At 37.6% G+C, this 17,159-nt stretch overlaps 1 protein-coding gene across 3 annotated transcripts in view; it reads left to right on the forward strand.

The window, feature by feature from the left end:
- Positions 1-204: 204 nt before the first annotated feature.
- ATP11B (ATPase, class VI, type 11B) overlaps positions 205-17,159 on the forward strand; it is a 94,209-nt gene continuing 77,254 nt past the window's right edge. For all 3 annotated transcript variants that reach the window (XM_014534209.1, XM_014534210.1, XM_014534211.1), the window contains exons 1-3: positions 205-353; positions 10,164-10,253; positions 11,919-11,999. In XM_014534209.1, the coding sequence (XP_014389695.1) occupies positions 11,922-11,999 (78 nt within the window). In that variant the 5' untranslated portion in view covers positions 205-353; positions 10,164-10,253; positions 11,919-11,921. The remainder of the gene's footprint in view (positions 354-10,163; positions 10,254-11,918; positions 12,000-17,159) is intronic.

Raw genomic sequence — 17,159 nt, forward strand, 5'->3', positions numbered from 1 at the left:
TACGGACTGTTTTCATTACCAGAGCTGTTACCTGGTTATTTTATATCTGAATAAAATGTTCCCGTTTACCTGTGAATGAAAAAAATATGTGGCTTAACTCTGCTAATAAATAAAGTCTATACTGTATGTAATTCAAGGCCAGTAATATGTGTAATCTGAGCAGTTAGTTAAAACCAAATGTAAAGAATCATAACAACTAATATTGTTGACCATTATTTTTCTTTGCTTTTTCTTAGGGTTTTGACCCACCACATCAAAGTGACACAAGAACTATTTATATAGCCAACAAGTTTCCTCTGAATGGCCTTTACACACCTCAGAAATTTATAGATAACCGGATCATTTCATCTAAGGTAAGAATTAACACTATTATTAAAATTATATATATGTATCACTTTGTTTTGTAAAGTGATTTGTGTATTCTAGCGTACATTTATTACCTTAAAAATTCAAGGAAATGGTTGGTAGATTTATCTTAACCAAAATTGTGAACTGTAAAATAAAAGGAGTTGTCCACTGTTAATAGCATGTAGCCAACATACTAAAAATTATTTTTAGTTGCAATTAAACTAAGAAACTTATATTTATACTTAGTGCCAGGCACTGTATTAGGTACTTCTCATATCATTTAACCTTTACAACAACTCTGAGATAGCTTTAGAAAGTGTTACACTCATTTTTGTACCAGTTTCATCATTTGAATTGCTGGGAAATAATTTACTGAGGGTTGCACACTAGTAAGTGATGAGATTGGAGTTTGACCTCAGTTCTGTGCAACTTTAAAAAGCCTCATTTCTTCCAATTTTACCCTCTTCTGTAAACATTTTATAGTATCAAATACTGCTTCATTCTTACATATTCTTCCTTGTTTCATTTTTAAAATCTCTTAGTTTATTTTGAAAGTGAAGATTATAGAGTAATACTGTCCAATAAACTTCTCTCATGGTGGAAATGTTTTCCACACTAATATGATAGCCATTAGCCACATAGGGCTATTTATGCCTTGAAATGTGGCTAATGCAGCTGAAGAACTTTATTTATCTTAAATTAAATGTCAATAGCCACATGCATCTAGTGGTTACCTTATTGGACAGTGCATTTATAGAGGATGTGAATCAAAGAGACTAAGGCTAACGTTCTTCTTAGATCATATGTATTGCTTAATAGACCACCTTAAGAAGCATTTTTGTGTTACTCCTTTCCTTTCCTCCAGAGTGACTAATAATTTTCTCTCTAAACTGACCTGATCTTTCCCAAGGATAATGTCTTAGGACAATATCCTTGGGAAAGATCAGGTTCCTTTGCTCTATTCACATTATTTGCACATGCAACACACCATTAGTGACCTATCTCATCAGTAGTTCTAAAACAGCAGAAAGGGAAAATACAGGAGTAATAGAGGAACTCTAAATTAATGACACAGTTCTTAGTAAATTATTCAAGAAGTAAAAGTCTTGAAAATTTTAAGGTTTTTTTTAAAAAACTTTGGATATAATTTATGTACAATAAATTCACCAATTTAAGTGTACAGTTTGATGAGTTTTTACAAATGGATAAGATCATGTGACCACCACCACCACCACCATTCAAGATGTAGAATATATTCACCACTCCAAAAATTAGCAGCCATTTCTCCTTCTCATTTCTAGCACTAGCAACCACTGATGTACTTTCTGTAGCTATAGTTTTGTCTTTTCTGGAATTTCATATAAATACAGTCATACAGTATGAGTCTATTGTGTCCGACTTCTTTTCACTTAATACTCCTGAGACTCGTCTTTGTTGTTGCAGTACCACTAGTTGATTCCTTTTTAGTGCATGGTTTAACTATTTTCTGAATTTGGGTCATTTTTTTTCTGTGGTTCTTTCACTACCAGTATTTTCCCCTTATGTTTTCAGCTACTTCCCCAGCCCTGAACTCTAATCTCTGTCATATTTTATTGATAATGGTGTAGTTTTCTCTTGTTTGGCTGCCATACTGTGAGTTTGGGTAGTGTCTCAGACTAAGAAGCCATAGCTGACAATTCATTCTCCTTCCATTTTCAATTAAAAAAAAAAATTGAACTCTTTTCAGTTTCTATTTATATTTTGGATATTTCCCAGAATTTTCAATAATTTTTTTAAATCTAGTTTTTGTAATTTTTATCTGCTAGGAGTTCATAGGACCACTGAACTCCTGCAACAGTACTGAAAGCTATGTGTCCTGGAAAACTTGGAATTAAGTATCTATTTATGACTGTTTTCATATGTAGTATTAGATTGAATGTTTTGACCACGGTTTCAAAAAAGTAGATATTGATATAAGTATTGCCCCTTTTTTGTAGCACATATGAAAACTCTCTCATTACTCCCTTATTACTTCCTTATTCCACTACTGTTTTCTTAAACTACTTCCAAACCAGATTACCTGCTATTTTATAGTCATATTGAACTTCTCTACCACTGTGCCTTCGCTATGATTTCATGTTGATAACCATGATTTTTAAAATATAGACTTTATGTTTTTGCAGTTTGTAGATTGCATGTTTTTGTAGAAATGTAGAATTAATGTTTTTTACCACAATTTCAAGAATGCATACATATACATATATGTATATATATGCGCACACACACACACACACACACACACACACATACACACAGTAGGTCCTCGGGTTACGTCAGAGATCTGTTCCTACGGCGCAATGTAATGCAATTTTCTCTGTAAGTCGGAATCCACCTACATAAGCACCTACGTCACTCACCTGGAGCACATACACAGCAGTAATGAAGTGAAACAGTGAAAAAAATTTAAAAGAAAGATAACAATTCCTGACCTTTACTTGTGGTAAATAAATAATAAAAAACATAAAGCACATACGTACATATGTCATAATGATGGAACTTTTTTTTTTTAATAAATAAATGGGAGATGGCAACATAACCATGAAAGGACGTATGTCGAGTCTGATGTAACCCGAGGACTGCCTGTATATGTATACTAGAGACCCGATGCACGAAATTTTTGCAAGAGTAGGCCTTCTTTCCCTGGGCTGCAAACACCAGCTTCCCTCTGGCACCTGGGACCCTGGCTTCCCTCTGGCCAATTTTTTTTTTTTCTGACCACAAATGAGGCTGGCTTTTATTACTCCTTTTTTACTACCTTTTTAGTGTACTGTTGTTCCCTTAAACTCTTCCAGAGTGCATTATCTTTTATTCCACAAAGCCATAATGAACTTTCCTCCTCTTTGCCTTTATTCATACTGTCCTTCCTTCCCAAAATGTTCTTCCTCTATTTGCCCTCTATTTCAGCCTGTGAATTTCCTATCTTATAGCCCATGTCAAATATGACCTGTGTTATTAAATTTTCCTTTCTAACTGCTTTTTCCTTTCAATTCTTTGTATATTTCTTCATTTTTTATCTTTGAATGCATCTATTGATATTTTGTTCTTAATCCCCTTTATTTAATATTGAATTTATCATTGTTCCTCTTACAGTGCAAGTGTCTTGCATGTTGTAGATGCATGATATGTTTTGGTTTAATTTAATTTACCATACTGACTACCTTATTTTAAATTTAAACTTCTTTGCAAAAGATTTAATATTATATCTTTCTTTTGTTCTCTTACTAATGTCAGACCTTACAAAGGAGAAAAGTCAACTATACAGTCATATACATAACTGCAGAGAAGTTATATTTCTAATTCATATTTCTTGCCCATTATTACATAAAAATTTGCAATTTTTAAAGCATGATAAATCATTAGTTTTCTCAGAATATTTTCATATTGTTTAATATTATTTTACCAGTGTCCCTCTTCTACATAAGACAGGACAAGCACAGAATTTAAACTCATTTAATTTATTAATATATTTGTATTTTAGAAAACCTGGAAACAGCAATCCCTAACATCTGTAAGCTAATTTTCATAAGAAATTCTTATTTATTCTAACTTTTTCCATTGCATTATTGAGCTAGCCAAAGGAAATGTCCCAAAACCAATTACCTTTCTGCCAATTTATTTATTTTTTTTAATTTTTTTATTGCTTAAAGTATTACAAAGGGTATTACATATGTGTCCTTTTTTTCCCCGCCCTTGACAATCCCCTGGCCTCCCCTACCCCCCAGTGTCTTATGTCCATTGGTTATGCTTATATGCATGCATACAAGTCCTTCGGTTGATCTCTTACCCCCTTCCCTCCTGCCCCCCAACCCTCCCCGGCCTTCCTGCTGCAGTTTGACAATCTGTTTGAGGCAGCTCTGCCTCTGTATCTATTATTGTTCAAAAGTTTATAATGGTCTCTATTATCCATGAATGTGTGAGATCATGTGGTATTTTTCCTTCATTGACTGGCTTATTTCACTTAGCATAATGCTCTCCAGTTCCATCCATGCCATTGCAAATGGTAAGAGTTCCTTCTTTTTTACAGCAGCATAGTATTCCATCGTGTAGATGTACCACAGTTTTCTAATCCATTCATCTACTGATGGGCACTTAGGCTGTTTCCAAATCTTAGCTATGGTGAATTGTGCTGCTATGAACATAGGGGTGCATATATCCTTTCTGATTGGTGTTTCTGGTTTCTTGGGATATATTCCTAGAAGTGGGATCACAGGGTCAAATGGGAGTTCCATTTCCAGTTTTTTGAGGAAACTCCATACTGTCTTCCATAGTGGCTGCACCAGTCTGCATTCCCACCAGCAGTGCACAAGTGTTCCTTTTTCTCCACATCCTCTCCAGCACTTGTCGTTTGTTGATTTGTTGATGATAGCCAGTCTGACAGGTGTGAGATGGTACCTCATTGTTGTTTTGATTTGCATCTCTCGGATGATTAGTGACTTTGAGCATGTTTTCATATGTCTCTTGGCTTTCTGAATGTCCTCTTTTGAAAGGTGTCTATTTAGGTCCTTTGCCCATTTTTTGATTGGATTGTTTATCTTCCTTTTGTTAAGTTGTATGAGTTCCCTATAAATTTTGGAGATTAGGCCCTTATCAGATATGACATTGGCAAATATGTTTTCCCACGCAGTGGGTTTTCTTGTTGTTTTGTTGATGGTTTCTTTTGCTGTGCAGAAGCTTTTTATTTTGATGTAGTCCCATTTGTTCATTTTCTCTTTAGTTTCAACTGCCCTAGGAGCTGTATCAGTGAAGAAATTGCTTCGGCATATGTCTGAGATTTTGTTGCCTTTGGATTCCTCTAGTATTTTTACTCTCTATTCTATTCCACTGATCTATATGTCTGTTCTTGTGCCAGTACCAGGCAGTTTTGAGAACAGTGGCTTTGTAATACAGCTTGATATCTGGCATTGAGATCCCACCTACTTTGTTCTTTCTCAGGATCGCTGCAGCTATTCGGGGTCGTTTTTTGTTCCAGATGAATTTTTGGAGAGTTCGTTCTAGGTCTGTGAAATATGCCGTTGGTATTTTAATGGGAAGTGCGTTGAATTTATAGATTGCTTTGGGCAGTATGGACATTTTAATGATGTTGATTCTACCAATCCATGAACACGGTATGTTCTTCCATCTGTTTATGTCTTCCTCTATCTCTTTTTTCAACGTCCTGTAGTTTTCTGAGTAGAGGTCTTTTACCTCTTTAGTTAAGTTTATTCCTAGGTATCTTAATTTTTTTGGTGCGATGGTAAATGGGATTGTTTTTATAATCTCTCTTTCTGAAAGTTCACTATTGGTGTATAGAAATGCCTCAGATTTCTTGGGGTTAATTTTGTATCCTGCTACATTGCCAAATTCATGTATTAAGTCTAGTAGCTTTTTGATGGAGTCTCTAGGGTTTTGTATGTATAATATCATGTCATCTGCAAATAAGGACAGTTTTACTTCCTCTTTTCCAATTTGGATGCCTTTTATTTCTTCTTCTTGCCTAATTGCAATGGCTAATACTTCCAGTACTATGTTGAACAGGAGTGGTGAGAGTGGGCATCCCTGTCTTGTTCCTGTTTTTAGGGGAAATGGTGTTAGTTTTTGTCCATTGAGTATGATGTTGGCTGTGGGTTTGTCATATATGGCTTTTATTATGTTGAGGTATGATCCTTCTATTCCCACCTTGCTGAGAGTTTTTATCAAAAATGGGTGTTGGATTTTGTCAAATGCTTTTTCTGCATCAATTGATATGACTATGTGGTTTTTTTCCTTCAATTTGTTTATGTGATGTATCACGTTTATTGATTTGCGGATATTGTACCATCCTTGCATCCCTGGGATAAATCCTACTTGGTCATGGTGTATGATCTTTCTGATGTACTGCTGGATCCGATTTGCTAAGATTTTGTTGAGGATTTTGGCATCTATGTTCATGAGGGATATTGGCCTGTAATTCTCTTTCATTGTGTTGTCTTTACCTGGTTTTGGTATTAGGGTGATGCTGGCTTCATAGAATGAGCTTGGAAGTGTTCCTTCCTCTTGGATTTTTTGTAGTAGTCTGAGGAGGATAGGTTTTAGTTCTTCCTTGAATGTTTGGTAAAACTCCCCTGTGAAGCCGTCTGGTCCTGGGCTTTTGTTTGCTGGAAGCTTTTTGATGACTGCTTCAATTTCTTCCATAGTTATTGGCCTATTGAGATTTTTAGATTCTTCCTGATTGAGTTTTGGAATGTTGTATTTTTCTAGGAATTTGTCCATTTCCTCCAGGTTGTCTAGTTTGTTGGAGTAGAGCTGTCCATAGTATTTTTTAACAATCATTTGTATTTCTGTGGGGTCTGTTGTTATTTCGCCTCTATCGTTTCTGATTTTGTTTATTTGGGTCCTCTCTCTTTGCTTTTTGGTGAGCCTGGCTAGAGGTTTGTCAATCTTGTTTATCCTTTCAAAGAACCAGCTCTTGGTTTCATTGATTTTCTGTATTGTTTTTTTGGTCTCTATGTCATTTATTTCTGCTCTAATCTTTATTATCTCCTTCCTTCTGCTCACTCTGGGGTTTTCTTGTTGCTCTCTTTCTAATTCTTTGAGTTGTAGAGTTAGATGATTGCCAATTTATGTAGTTGTTCTTTTCAGCATTCTGAAAGACAAAATATATTATCACTGTTTTAATTTAAATAGCTTGATGTAAACTTAGGACATTGCCGACGTAATTCTTATAAAGTTTATATATTTGATTTGATGACTGAGGAAGTTACATGGAATACTCTGACCCCTGTAGGGACAACTGTATTTTTACTCCGGTTAAGATCAGCTAGAGATTATTTGAAACAGAGTTATTACCATCTCATGTATAGTTATCGAACAGCAATTTGTTTTGGTGCTGGGAAGTATCTACCTCTCTTCTTTATAGACCCCTGACATAAATCCCAATCCCAGAATCTGGAGCCACTGGTTCTACTACAGGAAAATATGTGTCAGGTATCCTAGATTAGAACTGAAAAATATAATTTCACCTAAGAAAAAAGATTGTTAGTTATTGTATAAATATTTGCTTTTGTGGGCTCTTTTGGGAATCTAACTGGTCAGAACATATACCTAAGTTATGGGTTTGATCCCTAGTCGGGGCGTGTACAGGAAGCAACCAATGGATGTTTTTCTCACATCACTGTTTCTTTCTTTCTTTCTCTCTGTCTCTCTCCCTCCCCTCCCCCCTTCCTTTCTCTCTAAAAAATCAATAAAAACATATCCTTGGTTGGGGATTAAAAAATAAATTGCTCATATGGGAAAGGAAGTTTCAGGTCTCAAACCAACTGATTAAAAAGTAAATTTTTGACATACACAATTTTAGAAATTAGAACCGTCTTACATTGCACCAGATAAAATTAGGTAAAATGTCTCTTTAAATATCTTGAATTGTCAATTAAGGCTTCATTGCTTGACATCAGGATAGTTATCTGGAAAAAAACCCCAAACATTTCAACCATGTTTATTTATTTACTAGAGGCCTGGCGCACGAAATTTGTGCATGGGTACGGTCCCTAGGCCTGGCTTGCGATCAGGGCCATCTTCCCAAGCTGCCCGCAGCAAGCCCTGCCCCCCTGCGGCCATCTTCCCCAGCTGCCCGCAGCAAGCCCTGCCCCCTGCCCCCTGCCCCCTGCCGCCACACACCCCCGGCTCTCTGTTCGCCATCGGGCAATTGGAGCCTGCCGGCCGGGGAAAGGACCAAGAGGTGGTCAGTGTACCTGGTAGTGACTGGTTGAGCAGTAGTTCTGGTCATTCCACCATTAGGGTCAATTTGCATATTACCCTTTTATTATATAGGATTCATCTATTTTATTAAAGTTTTGATCTCCAACTATGTGCCAAGTAATAGTATAATTGCCAGATAGAGCAATAAATAAAACAATATTCCTATCCTCAGGGATCTTACATTCTACTGGGAGAATGTACATAGGGTAACGTAACAGTGCTTATAAAGTGTTTTCCTGTCTCATATATGAAGTTGTGTTGTAATGAGTGACACAAGTGAAATTTGTACTGTATTTGTACCCTGCCCCTATTATATAGTACTAGAGGCCCAGTGCACGAAATTTGTACATGGGGGGGAGGTCCCTTCAGCCCAGCCTGCACCCTCTCCAATCCGGGACCCTTTGGGGGATGTCTGACTGCCAGTTATGCCCGATAAACCGGAAGTCCTACATCCCTCTCACAATCCGAGATCGCTGGCTCCTAACTGCTCACCTGCCTGCCTGCCTGGTCACCCCCAACTGCCGCCCCCCTCCCCGGCCGGCCTGGTCACCCCCATCTGCCCCCCCTCTACCAGCCTGGTCGCCTCTTACTGCCACCCCTGCCGACCCGGTCACCCCTAATTGCCCCCCCACCCCTTGCCGGCCTGGTCGCCCCCAACTGCCCTCCTTGCCAGCCTGGTCACTCCACGCAGCCTGCTGTTCAGTCGTTTGGTTGTCCCTCACTAACCCCCCTGCTGGCCTGGTCACCCACACAGCCTGCTGTTCAGTCGTTTGGTCGTCCCTCACTAACCCCCCTGCTGGCCTGGTCGCCCACACAGCCTGCTGTTCAGTCGTTTGGTCGTCCCTCACTAACCCCCATGCCAGACTTGTCGCCCCATGCAACCTGCTGGTCGTTACTGTTACTGCGATGGCGTCCCAGACAATTTGCATATTCCTCTATAATTAGTATAGATTACAGGCTTATGAGTTGATTAATAATATATCAGACACATAGCAATTAATATGAGCCAGGTTATTTCCTAATTGCTTTGTAAATATATTAGCTCATTCAGTCTTTTTATAACATGATTATAAAATACAATATGATTATTATTGTCCTCTTTTTATAGAGGTTAACAAGGTCATTTAGTGACCTTGAATTAGGATGTAGGCCAGAACAATTTAAACCCCCTACCATCTATGTTCTTAACCATTATGCTTCACTGTTTTACTTTAAATTGTGAAAGATTTTCATATCCTTTATGAGATTTTCTTGGTGAGTATTCTAATGATCACTTATCTAAAGTATTTTTTATTTTTATTTTTTTGTTAATCCTCAACAGGATATTTTTTTCATTTATTTTTTGAGTGAGTGGAAGGGAGAGCTGAGGGGAAGAAAAGGAGAGAAATATTGATGTGAAAGAAGCACATTACTTGGTTGCCTCCTGTACCCAGGTACGTTCCCTTGATTGGAATTGAACCTGAGACCCTTTGGTGCATGGGCTGACAGTAGTACCATTGAGCCACACTGACCAGGGCTAAACAATTTTTTTTTAAATGTTGTTTTATATCTGTCTTCTCCAGCTTCTAAAATATCAAGAATTTAGTAGAAAAATTGCTAGGTTACAGTTTACCTTATTTTTAAAAATTATACTAAAATTGCCAATAAATAGTAAAAGGAAAAAGAGTAGAATGAAATTTTGAGACTCTAAAAATCAGATAGTTTCTATAGCTTGGGGCAGGGTGAAAGGAGCAAATGGGGTAGGGAAATGGGGGACATCTATAATAGAGTCAACAATAAAATAAGAATTACACAAGTGCTCACTTCAGCAGCATATATACTAAAATTGGAACAATATAGAGATTAGTATAGCATACAAATTGTGAAGCGTTTCATTTTATTTTATTTTTTGTAAACTTTAGAAAGAAAGAAATCCAACAAATTTCAATCATTAAAAAAAGAGTTACATGAATTTGGCTAAGAGCTTAGTAAATTGGATTTCACTTTTATTATTCTGTCCATAGAGTGTATATTATTTTTAAACATTAATTTGTTGTTCTCTTCTCTTTCTCTTTTTTTTTTAGTACACTGTGTGGAATTTTGTTCCAAAGAATTTATTTGAACAATTCAGAAGAGTGGCAAATTTTTATTTTCTTATTATATTTTTGGTTCAGGTAAGCTTTATCATTCAATAGATCGTTAAATTTATAGATAAAATTTCTAAAAATATGTTGTCAGGGAAAAGTTACATAGCATTCTAAATCATTTGCTTTTGGGGTCATATTTTTTTTCTGCAGAGCTTACCCATCGTATTCAATGAATACAATTATTTAACCACATCTAGATTTCTAAAAACTAGCCAGTGAATTTTAAGATTAATTTTATTTGTTTCATTATTGATATGCTGTGGTGCTGATAACCAAAGCCAAGAAAATAACATCATCTTTCAGATGCTTGTTCAGAACATAAATATTTTGGGTTTTAATATGCAGCACATGTTTTTGGCACATTTTTGCCTATAGAACCATCTTGGTACAAAGTGAATTTTTCTTTTTTTTTCTTAATGTCAATTTTACTTTTATTTAAAATAATTTTTTTTTCATTTTTAAAAATCCTCATGAAAATAGATTTTTGTTTAGGAGACCGTTTTTTTTAACTTGAACCAGTATTAATTATAGACTATTTAACAGGTTCTTAATTTCACATTGCTTTTTTTTCTTAATATCAAAATATCAAGAGAATAGCTTATGAAACTTGAATATGAATCAATATTTAAAAATAGTTATTACTATTTTCTTTTAAAAAGATTATTTTTTTCTGATAATACTTTAGCAGTCTCTTTCAATGTGGCATTGAATTTTCGTATGAACTCTGAACTTTTCTCTCAGTAGAACCTAGAATTTCAAAAGAAAAAAAACACTTGCCAAGTTATTACTTTAAAGCTTGAGGAAACATTTACTATTTTCTAAAAATTGCTTTTCTTCGTGAACAGAGAAGAAACTTCTGATTTTTTTTTTTTTTTTATCAATAGAACATCGGCTTGGTTTTCTCGGGAAAGTGAGAAATTTATACTAACCGTGTCACATAACATGCGTTTGTGAAATTACCAGCTAAAATCAGGAATTCAGCTTCTCTGTGGAATAGAACAAATTTAATTGTCCTCTATGGTGTAAAGGAACATTAATAGTAAATTATTTAGAGTCATATTCTAACTAGCAAAACATAATTAGTGCAGAAATTTCTTTACTTCTCCAGCAGCTTTTAAAACCTCAGTTGTATGATGTACATAATAATTGCAGCATCATTTTCCAAGCTGTACCCTTTCTGGCTCTGCTAGATTTAACAAAATCACTTATGGAAGAAAAACTCTTTCTCTAGTCCCATTCCTTGCTCTGTCTCCCTAAGTAGTGAGTTTATTCTGAATCCCAGCATAAAAATTACTGACAGACTTTTCAGCATTTATCAGGATGGGCGAAGAAGTGTGAAATGAGATTCAGAGCAGCTGTAGCTCCACTCCTTGGCAAATATTGAGGAAGAACTGAAGTACTCTCTGTTAAGAAGGCAGATAAATGACTGAGTCTACTCTAACAATATTTGTGGGTATCCAGTAGATTTAGATATTCTAACCCATATAAGAGCCAATAAAGTGAACTTGTAAAACTGAACTAAATTATCCTCACTGTATAATATGTCCCTCCTATTATTTTTACTCTGGACTATGATACTCATTTTGTGTAGTGTTCTCAGAATTCCTAGTATGTTTGAGATTTAAGATGTTAATAGCATGATATGTACAATATAAAAATATAATATTCTGCATTCTTTTTTTTAAAATCCAGCTTATGATTGATACACCTACCAGTCCAATTACCAGTGGACTTCCATTATTCTTTGTGATAACAGTAACTGCCATAAAACAGGTATGAATTGCTTCCTATTCTTGTTTCCCCGTGTCATTTGCAAGTTGCTAAATATGTCTACTCCAAGGTAACATCTATTGTTGAGAAAATAATTTCCATAAGAAAGCAGCAAATGTTTTTGATGTTGCATATGGTAAAAATAAACTGAGTTAAGCCACACTATTATATTTCAGGTGATTCATGGTATGTTTACCATTGTTAAAATGTTGTTCTCTTGACACCCAGGAAGCATTCAAAACAAGTATTTTATATGTATAAACCAAATTATATATGAAACATAATTATTATAATCATCTTTGTAGATTTTGACAATATTTCAAGGAAATACAGCTCTAGCTGATTTGGCTCAGTGGATAGAGCGTCAGCTTGAGTACTGAAGGGTCCCGGGTTCGATTTCAGTCAAGGGCACATACCTTGGTTGCAGGCTACATCCTCGGCCCTGGTCAGGGAGTGTTCAGGACTCAACCAATCAATGTGTCTCTGCAATAGATGTTTTTTTTCTCTCTCTTCCCATCCCTTCCACTCTCTCTAAAAAATAAATGGAAAAATATCCTCAGGTGAGGATTAACAAAAAAAGAAAAGAAAATACAATTCAAAATGGATATGTTTATGGGGAGTGGAGCATGTACTTCTAACATGAACATCCTATATCATAAAAGGCTAATATACAAATCGACCAGACAGTGGAACAACCAGTTGCTATGACACACACTGACCACCAGGGGGCAGTTGCTCAACACAGGAGCTTCCCCCTGGTGGTCAGTTCACTTCCGCAGGGGGAGCGCCACTCAGCCAGAAGCCCTGAGGGCTCACAGCTGGTGAGTGCAGCGGCGGAGGCGGGAACCTCTCCCACCTCCATGGCAGTGTAAGGATGTCTGACTGATGGCTTAGGCCTGCTCCCCGAGGTCTCCCGGACTGCGAGAGGGCGCAGGTCAGGCTGAAGGATACCCTCCCCACCCCCTGAGTGCACGAATTTCATGCACCGGGCCTCTAGTTTTAAATAAAAATTGTGTAGTGCTTTCCTACTTGTTACACTTTCTCTGGTTAAGTTGATTTTTATGTAAAGTTGTACCCTAGTGGGAAATAGCTTCAACCAAATCCTGAATTGGTATTGAATTCTAGATATAGAAAAGAAGATTATTATTGGATGAACATGTCAAGTTAGAAATAAAGGAATCTGTAGAAAGGTCATGTCTTTATAACTACCATTTCTCTAAAGATCTTGGCAGGACCTCAGTTATACAGAGATTGTTTCTTCCACTTGAAAGAGAGTTAGTTGAATTTTCTTATGTAAATTTGATAAATTTTCATTTTATAAGATTTAGGGATAAGGTTTAAATTGCCTTGGAAGTAAAATTGACAAACATTTTATAATCTGAGATGTAGTATATTTAACTATTATGTTATATATCTAGTATGTCAGAATATCATGCTACTGCTCTCACTGTTTGATTTTCCTTTAGTGTTCTTTTGGAAACTGTCAGTCAGCATTCAAATCACTTCATATGGTCACATATTTACTTGGTTTTGCAGATGTCATTTATTTCATCAGAGTAACACAGATTTGTCCCTTGGACCTATTTTCTATATGTAGTTCCCTTTTAGGTAATTTCATCCATGGTAGTGGCTTAAAGAACCATTTATATGTTAATGGTTCCCAAATATATATGTATCCTGAATCTATTGCCTGAACTCTGACACTCATGTACAACTGTGCAACTTTTCCATTGGGATAGCTTAGGCTTTTCCTGACCATGTCATTCTCTCATTTTCTCCTCTGGTCTTTTTTCTTCCTATCATTTGGTGCTACCTCTTTCTGTTGAATAAATGTTTGTTTGTCTGTTGCCTTCATTTGAATATTCAGCTCTGTGAGGGCAGATACTTTGTTTTATAAACCAGTTTATTTCTAGTGACCAGAACAAGGTCATGCTTCGATTATATCTCCAATAAATAATTTGCTTGACAGATAAATGAATGAATGAATGAATGAATGAATGAAGCTATTGAGTATTCTTTTGAAGCAATTTAAAATGTTGCAGTACTTCTTGCCCTGGTTTCCCAATCTACACTATTAAAAGACAAACATGCAAATTGACCGTACCTTCGCTATGCATTAAGCCATGCCCACCAGCCAATCAGAGCGACTATATGCAAATTAACCCAACCAAGATGGCGGCCGGCAGCCACGGAGCTGGAGCAAGCAGGAGGCTTGGTTGCCCCAGTGATGGAGGAAACCAAGCTTCCCGCCTGCCGTGGCCAGTTCTGAGCTCCACTCAAGCAACAAAGTTTCAATTATAGAAGATAAATAACCCCAGGTACCTGCTTTCAGCCGGCAGTGGCCACGGAGCTTGAGCAAGCAGGAGGCTTGGGTTGCCCCTGGCGATGGAGGAAGCCAAGCTTCCCGCCCGCCCTGGCCGGCTCTGAGCTCCACTCAAGGCTACAAAGTTTCAATTATAGAAGGTAAATAAATCCCAGAATTAAAAAAAAGAAAGAAAAAAAGGAGAGGCTGGGAGCTTCCGTCGCCGGGGGGCTTGGCCAGCCTGAAAATGGCCCTCAGCCCCTCACCCAGACTGGCCAGGCACCCCAGTGGGGACCCCCACCGTGAAGAGGGGGGGACCAGCCTGCAAACAGCCATCAGCCCCTCACCCAGGCTGGCCAGGCACCCCAGTGGGGACCCCCACCGTGAAGAGGGGGGGACCAGCCTGCAAACAGCCATCAGCCCCTCACCCAGGCTGGCCAGGCACCCCAGTGGGGACCCCCACCGTGAAGAGGGGGGGACCAGCCTGCAAACAGCCATCAGCCCCTCACCCAGGCTGGCCAGGCACCCCAGTGGGGACCCCCACCGTGAAGAGGGGGGGACCAGCCTGCAAACAGCCATCAGCCCCTCACCCAGGCTGGCCAGGCACCCCAGTGGGACCCCCACCCTGATCTGGGACACCCTTCAGGGAAAACCAGCCAGCCCCCACCCATGCACCAGGCCTCTATCCTATATAATAAAAGTAATATGCAAATTGACCCTAACAGCAGAACGACTGGGAATGCCTGGTCACTATGACACACACTGACCACCGGGGGCAGATGCTCAATGCAGGAGCTGTCCCCTGGTGGTCAGTGCACTTCCACAGGGGGAGCTCTGCTCAGCCACAAGCCAGGCTGATGGCTGCCAGCACAGTGGTGGTGGCAGGAGCCTCTCCCACCTCCTCAGTAGCACTAAGGATGTCCGACTGCAGCTTAAGTCTGCTCCCTGCTGGTAAGTGGACATCCCCTGAGGGCTGCTGGGCTGCCAGAGGGATGTCTGACTGCCAGTTTGGGCCCGATCCCCCAGGGAGTGGACCTAAGCCAGCAGGTGGACATCCTCCGAGGGGTCCCAGACTGCGAGAGGGCACGGGCCAGGCTGAGGGACCCCCCCGAGTGCACAAATTTTTGTGCACCGGGTCTCTAGTGTATATATATTTGGTCTAATATAGCCTGGGTTTATTTGGAATGTGATGCCATTAACCAAATTGAAAAATGCTGATAAAAATCTGCAAAATAGGAATGTGATGCCATTAACCAAGTTGAAAATCTGAAAAATAATCTGCAAAATAGAAGTTAAATATATTTATTATTATTGACATCCTGTTTCCTTATAAAATGGGTTATAAAAACACGTAATATAAAAAACAGAAAGATGATACCTCAAACCTGTGTTACAGTGGTTGACGTAGTTAAGTCCTAAATTTACATGAGAGCTTCTTGACAACTAAAGCAAAAGCAGAAATCTGAAAGGTCATAACTTCAAAGAGAAAATTTGATATATAAGGATTTTTTCCCTTTACAACGTCAGGATTCAGAGTTTTCTCTTTTTTAACAACTATTCCAACATTGTGCTCATTTAATAACACACAACATACTAGAATATACTGTTCAGGTTTATTTGCCCATTCCTATAGATCAGTAGAATAAATTTTAGAAAAATTGTACAAATGCAAGTTGCCATGTCCAGTCTTTCCTTTTTCTCCCCTTTTAGTCTGCCTTTGTCCTTTGTCCTTTTATCAAAATAAGAAAAGCTATATTATCAGTTTTTATACTCTGAGTAAAGATGTTAGTTTTCTTGTTTTTTTAACTTCTCCCAACCATATTTGCATATTAAAGGTTTTTTTAGTTATGTAATGCAAGGTGTAGTGCTGTGGTAAACATCATAGTCTTTGCCTTCTGTGAGCATAAAACCTATGAAGTAGGGAAGATAAACCCAAACACAAAAGCAGTTATAGTTCAGTAAGGTAGTGGTCAGACCCAGTGAGCTGTAGATGTTCAGAGAAAGGATGGAACACTGTCTGGATAATCAAGGAGGGTTTCGTGGAAGAAACATTTTTAGAGATGAGACTTGGAATAAGGGTAAAATGACAATTGGTGAAAAAGGTAAAGTAGCAACAAACAACTTACGGAAATTCCCAAATGTAAGAAAAGGCAAGACCTTTTTTGTGAAATGACATGGCTGACTAATGTTTGACACTATGTAGGAAAGTACTAAAAAGTAATACTGGAAATGTAGCTTGGTAAATTAAACAGTCTGGAAGATTCTTTCGTCTAAACATTGGAGAGTTATTGAGGGGGCTTTGAACAGGATAGCGAATTAAAACAATGTTTTAGAAAGATTAATCTGGCAGTAATATGTAGGATGGATTAAAATTTGTGAACTTGTGTTATAAATGATAATGTTTTTATTATTAATTTCATCTGGCTATAAAAGGAACTATGTTTTTTGACAGTTTCAGAAAAAAACGTTTTGACCCTCCATTAAATTTCTTTAAAATTGGCATACCACATCTTCAGTGGGGCCAACATAATTTTTTTTTTTAGAGAGAAAGAAACATCCATTTGTTGTTCCACTTATTTATGCATTCATTGGTTGATTCTTGTATGTGCCCTGACCAGGAATCAAACCGGCAGCCTTGGCATATTCAGATGCTCTAACCAACTGAATTATCTGGCTAGGGCTGCATCATTTAAATACTTTAAGAATGGTTTCCCAAAAGGTTTTTCCCTGAAAAAAAGATCTTGAAGTAATTTTTAATATTTGCTTTATATGTTATAGTGTTCTAATATTTTTAGGTAATAGATGCACATGTTTTAAAAAATAGAAAGTACAAAATCTCATATAAATAAAAGTTATTTATA

The sequence above is a fragment of the Myotis brandtii genome, unplaced genomic scaffold (genome assembly GCF_000412655.1).
Source record: "Myotis brandtii unplaced genomic scaffold, ASM41265v1 scaffold127, whole genome shotgun sequence".
NCBI classification, from domain to species: domain Eukaryota; kingdom Metazoa; phylum Chordata; class Mammalia; order Chiroptera; family Vespertilionidae; genus Myotis; species Myotis brandtii.